At 44.7% G+C, this 16,774-nt stretch overlaps 2 protein-coding genes across 5 annotated transcripts in view; one reads left to right on the plus strand and one right to left on the minus strand.

Annotated features, from left to right (window-relative positions):
- pole2 (polymerase (DNA directed), epsilon 2) overlaps window positions 1-8,381 on the minus strand; it is a 36,655-nt gene extending 28,274 nt beyond the window's left edge. The window contains exons 1-5 of the mRNA XM_055641122.1: window positions 8,235-8,381; window positions 6,462-6,562; window positions 3,742-3,817; window positions 2,288-2,365; window positions 324-417 (exon numbers count right to left, since the gene is read on the minus strand). Coding sequence (XP_055497097.1) covers window positions 324-417; window positions 2,288-2,365; window positions 3,742-3,817; window positions 6,462-6,562; window positions 8,235-8,299 — 414 coding nt within the window. The 5' untranslated portion in view covers window positions 8,300-8,381. The remainder of the gene's footprint in view (window positions 1-323; window positions 418-2,287; window positions 2,366-3,741; window positions 3,818-6,461; window positions 6,563-8,234) is intronic.
- A 101-nt stretch (window positions 8,382-8,482) lies between these two features.
- The window catches only part of LOC129700540 (kelch domain-containing protein 1), a 60,734-nt gene continuing 52,442 nt past the window's right edge, over window positions 8,483-16,774 (plus strand). For 2 of the 4 annotated variants that reach the window (XM_055641137.1, XM_055641140.1), the window contains exon 1: window positions 10,610-11,162. In XM_055641137.1, coding sequence (XP_055497112.1) covers window positions 11,067-11,162 — 96 coding nt within the window. In that variant the 5' untranslated portion in view covers window positions 10,610-11,066. Of the gene's footprint in view, window positions 8,628-10,609; window positions 11,163-14,170; window positions 14,419-16,774 lie in introns of those variants that run through there. The other 2 variants (XM_055641139.1, XM_055641138.1) reach the window with 2 other exon arrangements.

Genomic DNA, 16,774 nt, shown 5'->3' on the forward strand with positions numbered 1-16,774 from the left:
CCGGGATCTACTGCGTGAGGCCGAAAGCTGAAGGTGCAGGGTGAGCAGAGTGCGAGCTGCGTCTGCTGCGATCACCCCCCCATTTCCCCCCCCCCCCCCCCCTTCCCCACACCCCCCCCCCCCCCTCCCCTGGGTGGTGGAATATTGCTTTGGGGACGGGTTGCATCGGGGGGGGGGACATGTGAGTGGTGGAATATTGCATTGGGGAATGGGTTTGCGTTGGAGGACCAGGCTTCCTGTGTGACTGGGACCCAACGGGTCCTACTTAGTCTAGTTGTCAATAAAAAACATGAACAAGTTGTTTGTTTTCTTCTCTCCCTTACCTGCTGCATAATGGTATAGCGCTCACAAAAAAGTTCAGCTTTGTTCCGAGCAGTTCCAAATAGACACGGTTCACTATGATCTGTCATTGAAATACTGTAGTACATAAATACATTTTAGTGAACATTTTTTTAAAACTGTGTTTTATATGGAGTATGTTTTTCCAAACTCTCCCAAAAATGACATTTTAGGACAAGTACAACAATCCTGAGACAAATGCTCTATATACTATGAATGCTTTATATGTAGGAAGGAACTGCAGATGCTGGTCCACACTGTAGACACAAAATGCTGGAGTAACTCAGCGGGACAGGCGACATCTCTGGATAGAAGGAATGGGTGACGTTTCCAGTCCGAAGAAGGATCTTGTCCCAAAACATCACCAATTCCTTCTATCCAGAGATGTCGCCTATCCCACTATATAAAATTTCCTTGTTTATCTGAGTTAGTTATCATTTATAATTTAAATCTAAAAGCAAGAATCAAGATTTTGTGAAACTGATAAGAGCATAAGGTTCTTAGAATGATTGGACCACACAAGGTTCCCTGTGAGTGAAAGGCCATTTTATCTTCCTTCCATCAAATACATACAACACTTAACTTGATGCTAAGACATGCCGAAACTTCAAAGAAGGAGAAAATAAACTTTTGCTAAGATGCTGGATATTTATGCATTTATGTTCAAAAGATAAGTTCCCTAAAGAAAAGGGTATTTGGGGAAATCACATAGGAACGGATCAGAACAGATGTATTCATTTAAAATACACCAATCTCTAGAAGTTGGGTCACAGGTTAGCAAACCAACCACTTCTATTTATTCCAAAAGACACAAAATTGAAAAGTTGGGACACTATGCTAAATTTGTCATAAAACCAATTGCCGATTGGAGGAGGGAGGTGTCGGTCAGAGGCGGAAGTAGGGAAGTGGGGCTGAGGATAGGGCGCGGTGATTGGAGGAGGGAGACGTCCGTGGGGCAAAGATCATAGAGCGGAGCTTGAATTGCATGCCTAGGTCATAGTGTCACCAGCAAAAAACACTCTTGGCAGCCCTGGACACAGACCTGCGCCTCATCCGTAGCCAGGATAGATCCCGGGTCTCTGGCGGGCAACCGCTGCCGAACCGCCACTGGACCATCCCTGACCCCACCCGAGTTCCCTGGCCCCCCCCACCCCCGGGGGTGGCCAGAGACGCCGGGAGCATTGCCCCCAGCCAGCGCAGAGAAGCAGCGCTAAATCCAGCTCAACTCTGCCTGTCCCGCCAGGTTCACCTACAGCCCTGCCTGGACTTACGGGAACGACGGCCCAGGTTTACAGCCAGCGCGGAGAAGCAGCACTAGCTCCATGGCTCTAGACTGGTGTCCCTGGTCCCCCCCCCCATCCCATGTGTTAATAGCGATTTCCGTGCCTGCTGTACATGGCCTTGCCACCCTATTGTAAAAAGAATGCAGAAGCACTGCACGGAGTTCCATGCCAGAAACATTAAGGTTTATATATGGAGAGATGTCCTGCCAATTTCTCTTTAATCTTGTGAAAAAAAGTCGAGACATAATTTAAATGATGAAAAGTTTTGGGGAGGATGTTTCCACTGTGGAGCAGAGAACAACTACAGATGTCATGCAACAGGGAGCCCCGCATAAATGTATTTCCAAAGTGATAAACACGTGGACTCACAATCATAGGTGGTATACTAAACACATAGTACAAATGCATTTAAGGAAAGTCTGAAGAAGTACGGGACTTGTGAAGGTTGTGCTAATTAATTTAGATGGAAGAAAGATATGAGGAAGCTTGTGTGGTACATAAACACCGTTTTTGTGTGACTGAGGCGAACCAGACACTCAATCGAAACTAAAAGACGACAATTCTAATTTGTTCTTGAAAAGATTAAACTTTAATCCTGCAAACTACAGTCATACAAAATTATTCAGAAGCAGTGGAGTCTATATAAAAAAAAGGTTAAAACTCACGGTAAAAACTTCTTCCTTTCTGAATTGTAGATGTAACGAGGGACGTCAAATGCACCAATTATATTGAAAACATGTTCTCTGCAAATATAATTATATATTTTTTGATAAGTAATCTCAGTGGGCTGAAGGGCCTGTTTCTGCGTTGTATCTCTAAATTAAACTAAATAACGGATCTAACTTTCCAGGTTATATTAGTGAGTTGGGCTGCGGGAGTCTCAGGAGTACAGCAGCCAGAAATGAACAACTCATGGACAGGATGCATGTCTAGTAATTGTCATCCACCTAACATTTAGTGTTTCTTTCCTGAAACCTCAATGTTTGTTTCACAGTGTGTGTAATATAGTGTTAATGTGTGTGGATTGCTGGTTGGCGTGGACTCAGTGGGCTGAAAGGCCTGTTTCTGTGTTGTATCTCTAAATTAAACTAAATAACGTCAACTTTCCAGTTTTAGAAAATGCAACTTGTCTTGCTCCACCTACTTTCTCATGCCACTTTACTTATCCACCTAAAAGTAGTGTCTGCTGGTTTCCGACACCCCTGCCAGTGGAAGTGGTTTCAACCAAAATAATGCATATCTCTGGTAATCTAGAAAATTTACACTTCACCATCTCTGCTCAAAAGACCTCCACTTTTCCACAGAAATATGTCGTTTAGTTTAGATACAGCGCCCGGAAACAGGTCCTTCGGACCACCCAGTCAGCGCCGACCAGCAATCCCTGCACATTAATGCTGCCCTACACACACACACACCAGGGATAATTTACAATTATACCAAGTCAATTAACCTAGGAACCTGTACGTCTTATACGTGTGGGAGGAAACTGAAGATCTCTGAGAAAACTCACGCAGGTCACAGGAAGAACGTACAAGCTCTGCACCCTGTAGTCAGGATTGAACCTGGGTCTCTGGCGCTGTAAGGCAGCAGCTCTACCTCTACTCCACCGTGCCGCCCATATCTTGAGTACAGGATTTGGTATTGAAAGGACGTATCAGAATATGAGCATTCTTCATGGGCTTAAGAAGTCCAACTACTTCTTAAGTAGTCCCTCAAATCAGGAGAGAAGAAACTCTCAGGATTTACATACCCCAAAGGTGAACAGAGTGAGCATATCTCGCAACACAAAATTGAATCTGTAGTGAACCTTTGGTATTGTTGAAGATACAAAATACCAAACAGTGTTTGTTCATCTCCTTCTCCACCATCCTCACCTCCCAACCTTCTTACTTACAACGATGCACTTTGCCCTCAATTTTAAAAACTCAAACCCCTTCAGGTATTTCAACGAATGGCAGATCCCTAATCTTTTACAAAGATGACATCTTTGATTAATAGAATTGGTAAAGTAACAGTGCTTCTCTCGGCATACATCAGTATAGTTTTGGCAGATAGAAAACCACTGGGATAGGCATGCACAATTCCCCGTGTGACAAGATGAATCTTCTAGCTGACATACATGGTTTCATCATATGTCTCGCTGCACTCCTGGACTGCCGATTCCACCATCGATTGCTCAATCATGTTGCAGCTCACTGAAAAGTAGAAAAGTACAAGTCAAAGGTTGTCCGTCTTTCCTTTCTTAAGATAAAATCTGTAACATCTGACATATTTGGAACATAGAACAGTACAGCACAGGAATAAGTCCTTTGGCGCACAATATCTGTGCCGAACACCTCCAGTGAAAAGGAATTCCTTTCCTCACAGGGTGGCGAATCTGTGGAATTCGTTACCACAGACGACTGTGGAGGCTGTCAATGAATATTTTTAATGCGGACATTGACAGATTTTTGATTAGTACGGGTGTCAGGGGTTATGGGGACACGGCAAGAGAATGGGGTTGAGAGGGAAAGATAGAATGGCGGAGTAGACAGTCATAAAGTGATAGTGTGGAAACAGGCCCTTCGGCCCAACTCGCCCACACCGGCCAACATTGTCCCAGCTACACTAATCCCACTTGCCTGTGCTGGGTCCATATCCCTCTAAACCTGCCCTATCCATGTACCTGTCTAATTGCTTCTTAAACATTGGGATAGTCCCAGCCTTAACTACCTCCTCTGGCAGCTTGTTCCATACACTCACCACCCTTTGTGTGAAAAAGTGACCCTTCAGATTCCTATTAAATCTTTTCACCTTTATCTTGAACCTATATCCTCTGGTCCTTAATTCCCCTACTCTGAGCAAAATACTGTGCATCTACCCGATCTATTCCTCTCATGATTTACCTCCATGACATCTCTCCTCATCCTCCTGCGCTCCATGGAAGAGACCCAGCCTACTCAACCTCTCTCTATAGCTCACACCCTCTAGTACTGGCAACATCCTCGTAAATCTTTTCTGAACCCGTTCAAGCTTGACAATATCTTTCCTTTAACATGGTGCCCAAAACTGAACACAATATTCTAAATGTTGTCTCACCAACGTCTTATATGACCTCCCAATTTCTATACTCAATAATCTGACTGATGAAGGCCAAAGTGCCAAAAGCCTTTTTGACCACCTTATCTACCTGCGACTCGACCTTCAAGGAACCATGCACCTGTACTCCTAGATCCCTCTGCTCTACACTACCCAGAGGCCTACCATTTACTATGTAGGTCCTGCCCTTGTTCGACGTCCAAAAATGCAACATCTCACACTTTTCAGTATTAAATTACATCAACCATTCCTCCGCCCACCTGGCCAATCGATCCAGATCCTGCTGCAATCTTTCACAACCATCTTCACTATCTGCAAAACCACCCACTTTTGTATCATCAGCAACTTGCTAATCTTGCTCTGATGGTCCGAATTGTCTTATTCTGCTCCTATAACCCATGAACATGATGCTAAGACCATCTCTTGTCTACCTGCACATACCCCATATCCCTCCATTCCTTGCGTATCCATATGGCTATCCAAAAGTGTCTTAAAAACAACCTTTGAATCTGCCTCAACCAATGTTCCAGGCATTCACAACCCTACAACAAATGCTTGTGCTCTATCTCCTCCCTCAACACCTCTACTTCCTTCGAAGGATTAGGAAGTTCGGCATGTCCCCGACAACTCTCACCAACTACTACAGATGCACCATAGAAAGCATTTTATCAAGATGCATCGCAGCTTGGTTTGGGAATAGCTTCATCCAAGACCGCAAGAATTTGCATGGGATTGTGGACACAGCCCAGGCCATCACACAAACCAACTTTCCTTCTATTGAGTCTGAAGAAGGGTCTCAATCCGAAACGTCACCTACTCCTTTTCTCCAGAGATGCTGTCTGACCCGCTGAGTTACTCCAGCTTTTTGTGTCCATCTCCCTTCTATTGACTCAATTTATACCTCTCGCTGCCTCAGCAAGGCCAGCAGCATAATCAAGGACGAGTCGCACCGTAGCCACTCCCTCTTCTCCCCTCTCCCAACAGGCAAAAGGCATAGGTGCGAAAATGCACTCCTCCAGATTCAGGGACAATTTCTTCCCAGCTGGTATCAGGCAACCAAATCATCCTACCGCAACCAGAGAGCAGTTCTGAACTACTTTCTAGCTCATTGGTGAACCTCAGACTATCCTTGATCGGACTTTTCTGGCTTAACCTTGCCCGAAACGCTATTCCCTTATCATGTATCATACTGTGAATGACTCGATTGTACTCACATATTGTCTTTCTACTGACTGGATAGCACGCAATAAAAGCTTGGTACACGTGACAATAAGCTAAACTAAACCTTCATAATGTTCCTTTGGCTAAGATTTTCCTCATGCCCCTAATATTTGCTGATGTGCAACAACACGTTTTGTTTTATAATGCTTTATTGAAGCTTGCTGCCACATTTTTCTATAGTAAAAGCAAATGCATGTCATTATTAACATTTATTTACTCACTACAGTGTGACCAAAATCTCCCCATTGCCATACATAGAATTCAAAGATTGAGAAGGTCATTGTGCTTCAGGGCAGAGTTTGAATTTTGGATCCTCTGCATGTATGCAAGGCTACCCCACACAACTCCCAATATGGATTCAGTTTGCATAGTAACTGGGTCAAATGCACTGATCTCCAGAATCTGAAACTTATTGTTGCATGCGATGGAAACCTCCTCCCATTTAAAAAAAGATTATGAAATCAAACCATTGTGTTACATGCCACATCGTTGATGATCAACTCAGCCCTTAACTGCTTAGACCTTTCAGAAATTACTTACATGGCTGTTTTTCAACTGCATCAATGATACGCTCAATTGCATCTTCAAGCTCCGACTCATTGACTGACTCCAGGACATCCACAAGAAATTTGGCAGCATTACTAGCAAGGGAAATAACAGAGACAAGTCCAGAGTGTTTGTCATGTGTACTGAAAACAGAATAATGAAGCTCATACTTGTGGCAGCATAACAGATCTGTAAACACAGTACTCATGTACAACATAATGAACAAGAAAAATCCAATAAATTATAAAACAATATTTATGCAATGCCCAAAATCCCCAGGGCATCCAAAGCAGTTTGTAGCTTAGTTGGAGAGTTCGTAGTGTGCGCTAGCTTGATAGTTGTTGGGAAGAAACTGCTCCTGAACGTTAAGTTTACAGATTCCTGTACTCCCTGATGGCAGGACTGAAATGAGAGCGTGGCCTGGGTGATGCGAGTCCTTGGTGATGCTGGCTGTCTTTTTGAGACAATGCCTCTTATAGATCCCTTCATCCCTGCCCCCATCACCACCCCTGGCAACATCTTCCAGGTATCCACCACTTTGTGTAAAAAAACTTGTCTCCACATCTCCTTTGAACTTTGTTCCCTCCACCTCTAAAGTTATGCCCGCTAGCTTTTGACATTTCCACCTTGGGAAATTGGAACTACCATTTCTATTCCCCTCAAATTTTTATCAGATCTCTCCTCCGCTGTCAACACCCCAGACTCCAACACCTCAACGAAGCTGCACAACGACACAGCTGGTAGAGCTACTGCCTCAGAGCGCCAAAGACCTGGGTTTGATCCTGACCCTGGGGGTACTGTCAGTGTGTACTTTGCACATTCACCCTGTGACCATAGGAGGTTTCACCTGAATGCTCTGGTTTTCTCCCATACGCAGAGTTGTTGGTTAATTAGCCTCTGTAAATTGTCCCTAGTATGTAGGTGGTAATGATGCGAAAGTGGGATAACATACAACCAATGTGACGAGGTGATCGATGGACAGCATGGACTCAGTGGGCTGAAGGGCTTGCTCCATGCTATACCTTTAAACTAAACTTTCCATGTAGTAAATACCGCTAATGCAGGCAGAATTCTGGTAAAACTCCTCTGCACTGCACTCATTGACTCAATATTTCAAATACAGCTTAACCAAAGTCGTATAAAGCTCCATCATGACTTCCTGATTTTTGTATTCAACAGTTACATTAGAATATGAAGACTGCAATGCGTTCTACAAAGAACACATCACTTGAGAGTTCATCTATGTTTCTATACTTGTAATTGGTTAGAAATCGGAATCAATTCAAATATGAATTGAGATGAGGGGAATTTCTTTAGTCAAAAGGGTGGTGAATCTGTGAAATGTATTGCCACAGATGGCGGTGGAGGCCAAGTCATTTAAAGTAGAGATCGATGGGCTTCTGGATTAGTAAGGGTGTCCAGGGTTACGGGGAGAAGGCAGGAGAATGGGGTTTAGAAGGAAATCTCTCTCAGTCTGAAAGAAGGGTCTCGACCCGAAACGTCACCCATTCCTTCTCTCCAGAGATGCTGCCTGTCCCGCTGAGTTACTCCAGCATTTTGTGTCTAGCCATGTTCGAAAGGTGGAGCAGACTCGATGGGCTGAATGGCATCATTCTGCTCATATGTACAAAATATTTACATTCAGAGGCGAGCCCTATCTAATAATATCATAACACTGCAGCTTTATCGCAGAACGGGATGATGGTGATACTGGTGACGAGTTCCCCACACGTCTAGCTATAAGCGTTTGGGATACTTTGCACTTACGCTCTCAGGATTAGGCCGTGCATTTTAAAGACAGCCGACACTTTGCTCTTCACTCCGGACGCCATGGCGCAGCTTTGGCGCCAAACCGCGGGCTGCCTGGCCAAAGATAGGCTACACGGAGAGGATGCTGGGAAGGCGCGCCAAGACGCCCATTCATAAAACAAGGTCCGGGCGCGTCACGCCCACGTGGGCGGGGCTGGCGTGCATCTGTCAACAGTGTCACCCCTGCAGACTTCGCAAGTACTTTGGGGGTTGGTGGTATCAAGAACCAGAAAACATAAGGTTAATGTGAGAGGGAAAAGATTTAATTGGAACCTGAGCTGAAGGGCAACATTTTCATTTAAAGGGTGGTGGGTATCTGGGACAAGCTGTCAGAGGAGATAGTTGATGCAGGTACTATCACAAACTAAAATATATTTGGACAGGCACATGGATTCCACCAAGGGCGCTGCACGATTGGCAACACTATGTTCGCTTTTTTGTCTTTTTTAAAAACATTTTAGTACGTTTTTAAAGTCTGTGTAAATGTTCTCCAGTTTGTTTTATGTCGGGGGAAGGGGGGAACTTTTTTTTCAGTTTCTTACCTTGCTGGAGATGCGATTAATTTTCGGGTGGCATCTCCTGTCACTCTGCGGCCTACGTCGATGGAGCTGGAGGCCTCCTCGGACTGACTTGAGCCCCACCACGGGGCGTGGACTTAACATCGGAGCTGATCCCATGCCTGGGATGGGCTAACCATCAACAGCTCGCAGCCTTGGGAAAGGCCGAGTCGGGAAGCTCCAACGGCTGGTTATTAAATGCCACATGTAAAATTGGAAGGTTCCCAGGTACACGTGAACCGTAGCACATTAGATGGTACTGTATTGAAGTTAACGAAGTTCTTATGAACTCCTTGGAGTACTCAAGAATGGGAGATGAAACACTGCCCCCCAAGCTTATATTGGGCCTTGTTGGGACAATGCATGAAACCACAGTTGTTTTGGTGTAAATGGGACAATTAATTAATGTAAAGTATTTAATACCTCAGATTTGCCCTTGTGGACAGAACACAGGTACACCACAAAATGGTCATCTAATCTCCAATGTAACCAGCGAATGTAGTAAACTAGTAGAAGGAAAAATGTGGATTGCTGCTTCAGATGGAAGGATTATTCAAGTTTCCATATGGAAGAAATTAAAGAGTTTAAAAAAGCAGATGTTGCATTGCCTGTGAAAGTACCGAAAGACAGAGTGGTTGATGGAAATGGAAAAGCAGACCAAGAAATTGAGAAAGATATGGTCCCTTCACAATGTTGAAAGGCAGGGGAGGAAGAGATGCGTCTTGGAATACGTGGTGGAATTTTGTTGAAGATGTTCAAAGGATGATCTTGTTGAATGTGGAAACTGGTGGGGTTGTAAGTGAGGACTTTGGAAGTCTATCCTTGGCCTGGCGAGGAGGGGAAAGACTGAGAGCAGAGGCATGAAATAGAAGCAATATAATTCTGAGCTCTAGTGACTATGGTAGAGGAGAAGGCATGTTAAAACAAAGAAAGTAATCTTGGATGCACAACATGGAAAGGTATGAAGAGTTAAGAGTATGCGGTGAATTGGTAAAACAAAGGTGAGCCCATTAATGGATCAGCCATTGGAAAAGCCTCAAGAGCCAATTACAGAGAACAGCACTGCACCAGGCCCTTCGGCTCACAATGTCTGTGCCAAACCTGATGACAATACCAATTCTTATCTGCCTGTAAATAATCCATTCCCTGCAAATCCATGCGCCTATCCAAAAGCCTCAAATGCCACTATTGTATCTGCCTTCACCACCTGTCCTGGTAGCAGGTTCCAGGCACTCAATGTAAAAAAATGCCCCACACCTTCAAAATGTGCCCCTCACCTTCAGTATTTGATATTTTTTTCCTTAGGAAAAAGGTTCTGACTGTAACCCTATCTATGCCTCCCATGATTTTATATATTTCTCATGTACCTCAACCACTGCAGAGAAAATAATCCAAGTGTGTCCAACCTCTGCCTATAGCTAATACCTCTTAATAAGTATATTTGCTAATACTGAGGAAAAGTGTCAGTAATATCAAAACATTATGATATTTTTGCTTTTTTAAAAAGTAAATAACCACATGGTTCGCTGACATGGATTATTGTCAAGTAGAGAAGATGCAGCAGATTAAGGACACTATCTTTGGCATAAATCTGTAAACGTTCGACAGTTAAAAAGATGTGACAGAAATCAGAAGGTGATAGGCCACTTAAAGATAAAGAGGTAGCTTCTATCAGCCAATGGATTTGTGTTGCTAAAAATAAAATTCGAAGTGTATATATACTGCTTAACAAGGAACAACATAACAGAAGTTCTATCCAATTAAAAATAGGATTGTGCATAATAACAATTCCGGACATGAAGTTTCCCGGCCTGTGGTGCTGCTGCAAGTAGGAATGTCATTGCCCCCTTGTATGTACATATGACCATTAAACACTCTTGCTTCTCCTGCCTTGAAGGGCGGCGCTTGGACCCACGGCGCCTGCCTGTGTGCCGTGAGCGGCTTGGCTTTCCTTGGCAGTCGGTCCAGGGATCCCCGGGACCTGTTGAGCCCAGGACCACACGGGCCCAGCACCGGGCCACGGCGCCTGTAGAGCCGGGGACGGCACGGCCCAGCACCGGGACACGGCGCCTGTAGAGCCGGGGACGGCACGGCCCAGCACCGGGACACGGCGCCTGTAGAGCCGGGGACGGCACGGCCCAGCACCGGGACACGGCGCCTGTAGAGCCGGGGACGGCACGGCCCAGCACCGGGACACGGCGCCTGCAGAGCCCGGGACAGCACAGCCCAGGACATGGCGGAGGCTCAAGTGAACTGGGTGGCGGAGGAGAGGAGCGGCCACTGCGCTGTACTGGACGGATGCTGCCTGTACGTGTGGGGTGGTTATGTGGTAAGTTGTATGTTCAGCCGCATCTCTGCCCAGCGTCTCCACTTCGGCCTCTCGCTCCTTCTGCCGGTATTTCAATCATATATCTATCTCGCCCCCACAGCACTGCGGTGTTTGCATCTGTGAACCCCAGTAATGAAACGGCCAGAGATGTTCCTGTCGACAGCCTAATTGTATCTCATTTGTGCAGTCTGCTGAAAACATAACTGTTTTGAGGACCACTATGATAGGAAGTGGGGGCGGTACATTGAATTTGTGTCATTAATGTTGTCAATCTAACGATGAGTAGAAGACAGAACAAAAATATGACGTTCGGTGCAGAAGGTTAGACTTTGCAGGAAATCTATAAATCAAAAAAATAGTAAAGGATCCAAGAATAAGAAAGTATTTTCATATTTGACATTTTATTTTTCAGTAACTGTCTTGATAGTTTTTGCTTAATTTAGTATTTGAATTATTATGTATTTGAGAAATTAGGAGGAAGATAACTGATGACATTTTTTATGATTTATGAAAATTATCATATTTTAAAATAGGTGGGAGCAGGAGTAGACCATCTGGCCCCTAGATAGAGTGGATTTGGAGAGGATGTTTTCAGTAGTGGGAGAGTGGCACAGCCTCAGAATAAAAAGACATGCCTTTGAGATGAGGAGGAATTTTTTTAGCCAGAGGATGGTGAATCTGTGGCATTCTGGTGGAGGCCAAGCCATTGGGTAATTTTAAAGTATAGATTGACGGGGTTCTGGATCAGTAAGGGTGTCAAAATTTACGGGGAGAAGGCAGGAGAATGGGGTTGTAAGGAAAATATAGATCAACTATGTTTGAATGGTCTTTGAGTCTACTCCACCATTAATACAGGTCTTGGATGAGCTTCTACCGCAATTAATTTCTTGATCTATTCCCATAATCTCTGATTCTGTTGATGTCTAGAAATCTCTTCATTTGTTTTGAGCTATTTTTCCTTATCTCTGGTTTGTTGATGTATTTAATTTGATAACACATATTTAATGTGCTATGGGTGATATAGAGTCATATTGCAAGGAACCATATAGCATGGAAATATAGCAAAGTGAAATACAACTGTAGCCATTTACTATTTGAAGAAGGGTTTCGGCCTGAAACGTTACCTATTTCCTTCGCTCCATAGATGCTGCTGCACCCGCTGAGTTTCTCCAGCATTTTTGTGTACCTACTATTTGAACCATGCACTTCAGAAATCCCACGAGGTACTTATTTTGGAGCATTGTTTGAGAAATTGTTATGTGCTGTGCATGGAGCGACTTGGGTTGGTCACTACCAATATAGGCTTGCATTTATTTAAAATGGGGCCTACTGGAGGAGGTGCAGCCGCAGTGCTTTATTTTTGTTTGAAAAGTATCATGCTCAGCTCGGATCTCCCTGTTTGTTAAATTATCCCTCGCCCTCTGAATTCATCCTGCTGCCACCCCTCTAAACAGAGCACAACCTATGTATGTCACACACAATCCTTGACCAAAGATAGACACAAAATCCTGGAGTAACTCGGAGGGACAGGCAGCATCTCTGGAGAGAAGAAATGGGTAACGTTTTGGGTAGAGACCCTTCTTCAGATTGATGTCAGGGGGGAGGGAGATAGAGAGATAAGTGAAGTGTGAAAACAGGGCAAAGAGAATGGAGATCCAAGTAAAATTTAGACTAGATTGTTGTTAGCTGGGAGAAGGTAACAACAAAGCTAACCGAGATAAAATGTAGACGGGGAAAGTAAGATTGGTCGGAGAACTGGGAAGGGGGAGGGATGGAGAGAGAGGGAAAGCAAGGGATACTTGAAGTTAGATAAGTCCATGTTCATACCGCTGGGGTGTAAGCTGCCCAAGCGAAATATGAGGTGCTGTTCTTCCAATTTGCGCTGGGCCTCTCTCTGACAATGGAGGAGGCCCAGGACAGAAAAGTCAGTGTGGAAATAGGAGGGGGAGTTAAAGTGTCCAGCAACCGGGAGATCCGGTAGGTTCAGGCGGACTGAACGGAGATGTTCAGCAAAACGATCGCCGAGCCTGCGCTTGGTCTCGCTGATATACATGAGTCCACGCCTGGAACAAGCGGATACAGTAGATGAGGTTAGAGGAGGTGCATGTGAACCTCTGCCTCGCCTGAAAAGACTAAAGGAGCCGAGGGAGGAGGTATAGTGACAGGTGTTGCATCTTCTGCGGTTGCTGGGGAAAGTATCTGGGTAGGGGGTGGTTTGGGTGGAAAGGGACGAGTTGACCTTGGAGTTGCGGAGGGAACGGTCTCTGCGGAAAGGGGCGGAGATGGGGAAGATGTGGCTAGTGATGGGATCCCGTTGGAGGTGGCAAACATTTTGGAGGATTATGTGCTGTATACCAATTGGCTTAAAATGCTGACATCTTTGAAAACAATAATTTCTTGTAAATCAAATACAAGATCATATATTTGCTGTGGTATGAATGTTGTGTGTGTATGCACTTACAATTCTTAATTTCTAATGTAGAATTTAGTTTAATAATCTCAATATAAACATGAGCTAATGTTAAACCAAAACCAGTGAATTCTTCAAGACAGTAAGTTTATTGAACGACTGAAAAGAATTATCCTTCGTTTTTATTTGCTCTTTCCTCCAAATTTCCTCAACTACTAGTTGCTTGTTTGCATCCCAGTCCATTGTCATTTTAGATTGCCCTATGAAAAGGAGGAGAGTTTAGGAGTTCCATTCTGTTGCTACCCTAAAACAGAAACGAAGCGATCGGAAGTGTGTGTGTGTGTGAGGGAGTGAGTTGGTTCCCTCGCCCACCCCGGTGGCCATTGCCCCGCGAGTGGACACAGCTCTCTAATGTGCCGCGCGCCAGGCTTCAAACGCAACTCGCTCCAACGGTCGCCCGGCGCTCGTGCGCGCCCGCCCGCCCCCACGTGGGCCCAAGCACTCGACGTCTGAATGGCCAGGGGGGCGCCTGCAGGCCGTCGTTGATGTGTTGTGACACGGCGGCGGGTGTGTGACTGGGTGTGGCGGCTCTGTCGACGCGCAGGCAGACAGCGGGCACCAACCCTCACGGGCACCGCGAGTACCACACGGGGATAGCGGCGGCGGCGGCGGGCACCACACGGGGAGAGAGAGAGAGAGAGGCCGCTGCGGGCACAACGTGAAGGCGACGAGTGAACCCACCGGCTCACCATGGCCGAAACACAAAATTGGTCTCGGAGGATACAGGAAAACCACCACCACGCGGTGTTTAACGATGGCTTCCTTTACGTCTGGGGAGGTTATGTGGTAAGGATCACTTTATTCACGCAATCTAACGGTACCAGTTACTCCGCGTGGCATTGTAAACCTCCTGTTTGCAGTCATGACATTTGTGCGCCATTTAATGCTTTTGAGAAGAGCAGGTGAAGAATTGCAGGTTGCCACACTGGGAACTTTTATGATCGGAAATCTCCAGCTAAAGAAAATGGCCTGCAGTGTCATGACACTGCTGCATGAACGTGGCCTCATTTGTGGCGTCCACTTGTTTGAGATAAAATTAAACGTTGCAGGTGCTGCCTGAAAGAGGGAGCTCGGTTCACGGAGTATCTGCTGATTTGTACGGTGCTGTGGTGTAAAAATACCAGTAAACAAGTTGTTAGATGCAGTGGTGGACTGGGTCTAAAAATATTGGTTGCCAGGAAAGAAAGGGGGCCCACTTCACCAGGGGCCCACTTGCCATCGGGCAAGCTGATACCCTGGCCAGTCCGCCACTGGTTAGATGGGGTGTGTAAAGGAAACCAGTTTTAAGTGTAAAGAAAGCGTTAATTTGAGCAACTTTAATCACATTTTCGGATAAGGTTTTATAATATGGATCAGTAATGGATCAGAAAGCTATTCCACTGAACATTGAACTGGAAAATAGACCTAAGTCCATTTGAAAACGTTACTATTTCAGGCTGGTAATGCGATCAAAGCAGTTGAGTTGCTTTGTGATGTCATGAAAGGAGGCTTGTTACAGCAACCAACTAATGAAAATATGAAAACATGTTTATATAAATGTAGCAATTCCCAACATGTAAGGTGATAATACAAGCTTTTACTTTCACACATCAGCTGGCTAAATGTCTAGACGTTCTCTGCTGAGCGCAAACATAATAATAAATATATGTATTTTAAGTATATTTTGGAGGATCAGAAAATAAAGTTATTTGCCTATTGATTTTGAGTGGTCAGCCTTGTTGCACTTGTATCTGAATAAAGAACATATTTATATCAAGAGCATCATGTCAGTGTAGATTAGCCAATCCATCAAGATTTTTGTGTAGATGTAGAAATTATGGATCTGGTCATGATTACAGGCACTTGAAAGAAAAGTGATTTTAAAAACAACAATGTTAAGAATTATTTTCATAGCTATAAAACAAATAGATATTTGGATTGGGTAAAATGGAGAAATGAGGAATTGCAAATATCTGAAGAAGGGTCCCAACCTGAAACATGACATGTTCACGTTCTCCTGAGAGGTTGCACTTCCGAAAGATCCCTTGGATGGTGGGTGGTCTATACCAGTGATGGACCGTGCATTGCCACCACATTTTGTAATCTCCTTCGTTCCTGGGCTAACAAGTTACCAAACCAGGACGTGAATATGCTCTCAACCATACACCTGTGGAGTTGAAGAGAGTATTCATCGACATACCACATCTCTATTCTACGGAGGTAGAGGCATTGTGATCTTTCTTTGTGATCGCATGATGTGCTGGGTCCAGGATGGATCTTCAGAGATATGCACGCCCAGGAACTTGAAGTTGTTGATTCTCTCCACCACTGACTCGTTAAGACAGTTTGATGGATCTTTGACCTTCCTCTTCTAAAGGCAACAACTCAGTTGGTTTTACTGATGTTGAGAACAATGTTGTTGTTCTGTCACCATTCAATCAGATGATCGATCTCCCTCCAGGACTCGGCATACTAGTCCTAGGCATAAAGTTTGTAGAGCGGGGGCTGAGCACACAGCCTTGAGGTTCCCCTGTGCTGATCGTTACTGAAGAGGAAGTGTGGTTGCAAATTAATACCGAATGTGTTCTATTGATGAGGAAGTCAAAGATACAGTTGCGACAGGTTGCCCAGAGACCAAGTTCAAGTTCAATGTTTTCAAGAGAGTTAGATTTAGCCCTTGGGGCTAAAGGAATCAATGGATATGGGGTAAAAGCAAGAACAGGGTACTGATTTTAGATGATCAGCATGATCATATTGAATGGTGGTGCTGGCTTTAATGGCCTACTCCTGCACCTGTTTTTCTAAGTTTCTAGGTTTTCTGAGCTTGTAACAGGTTTGGAGGGGATGATGGTGTTGATTGCTGAGCTGTAGCCTGTGAACAACGGCCCAACTTAAGTTTTTATTGTCTAAGTGGTCCAATGCAGAGTGGAGAGCCAGCAAATGTCATCCCTGTTGATCTATTGATTGATCGATACTTTATTATCACGTGACATGTCACAATGACATTCTTTGTTTTGCATATAATACCCAAGGTATGCAAAGAGTCCATGTAAAAGTTACGAAGTATACATTACATTCCCCAATTATACCCCTTTGTTCTCAGCACCCCCCCCCCAAAAGCCGGGTCCCCCTTTGGTCTCGGTAGTGTGTCCTCGTCCGACCT

This window comes from Leucoraja erinacea, chromosome 9 (assembly GCF_028641065.1).
Source record: "Leucoraja erinacea ecotype New England chromosome 9, Leri_hhj_1, whole genome shotgun sequence".
Classification (NCBI taxonomy): Eukaryota; Metazoa; Chordata; class Chondrichthyes; order Rajiformes; family Rajidae; genus Leucoraja; species Leucoraja erinaceus.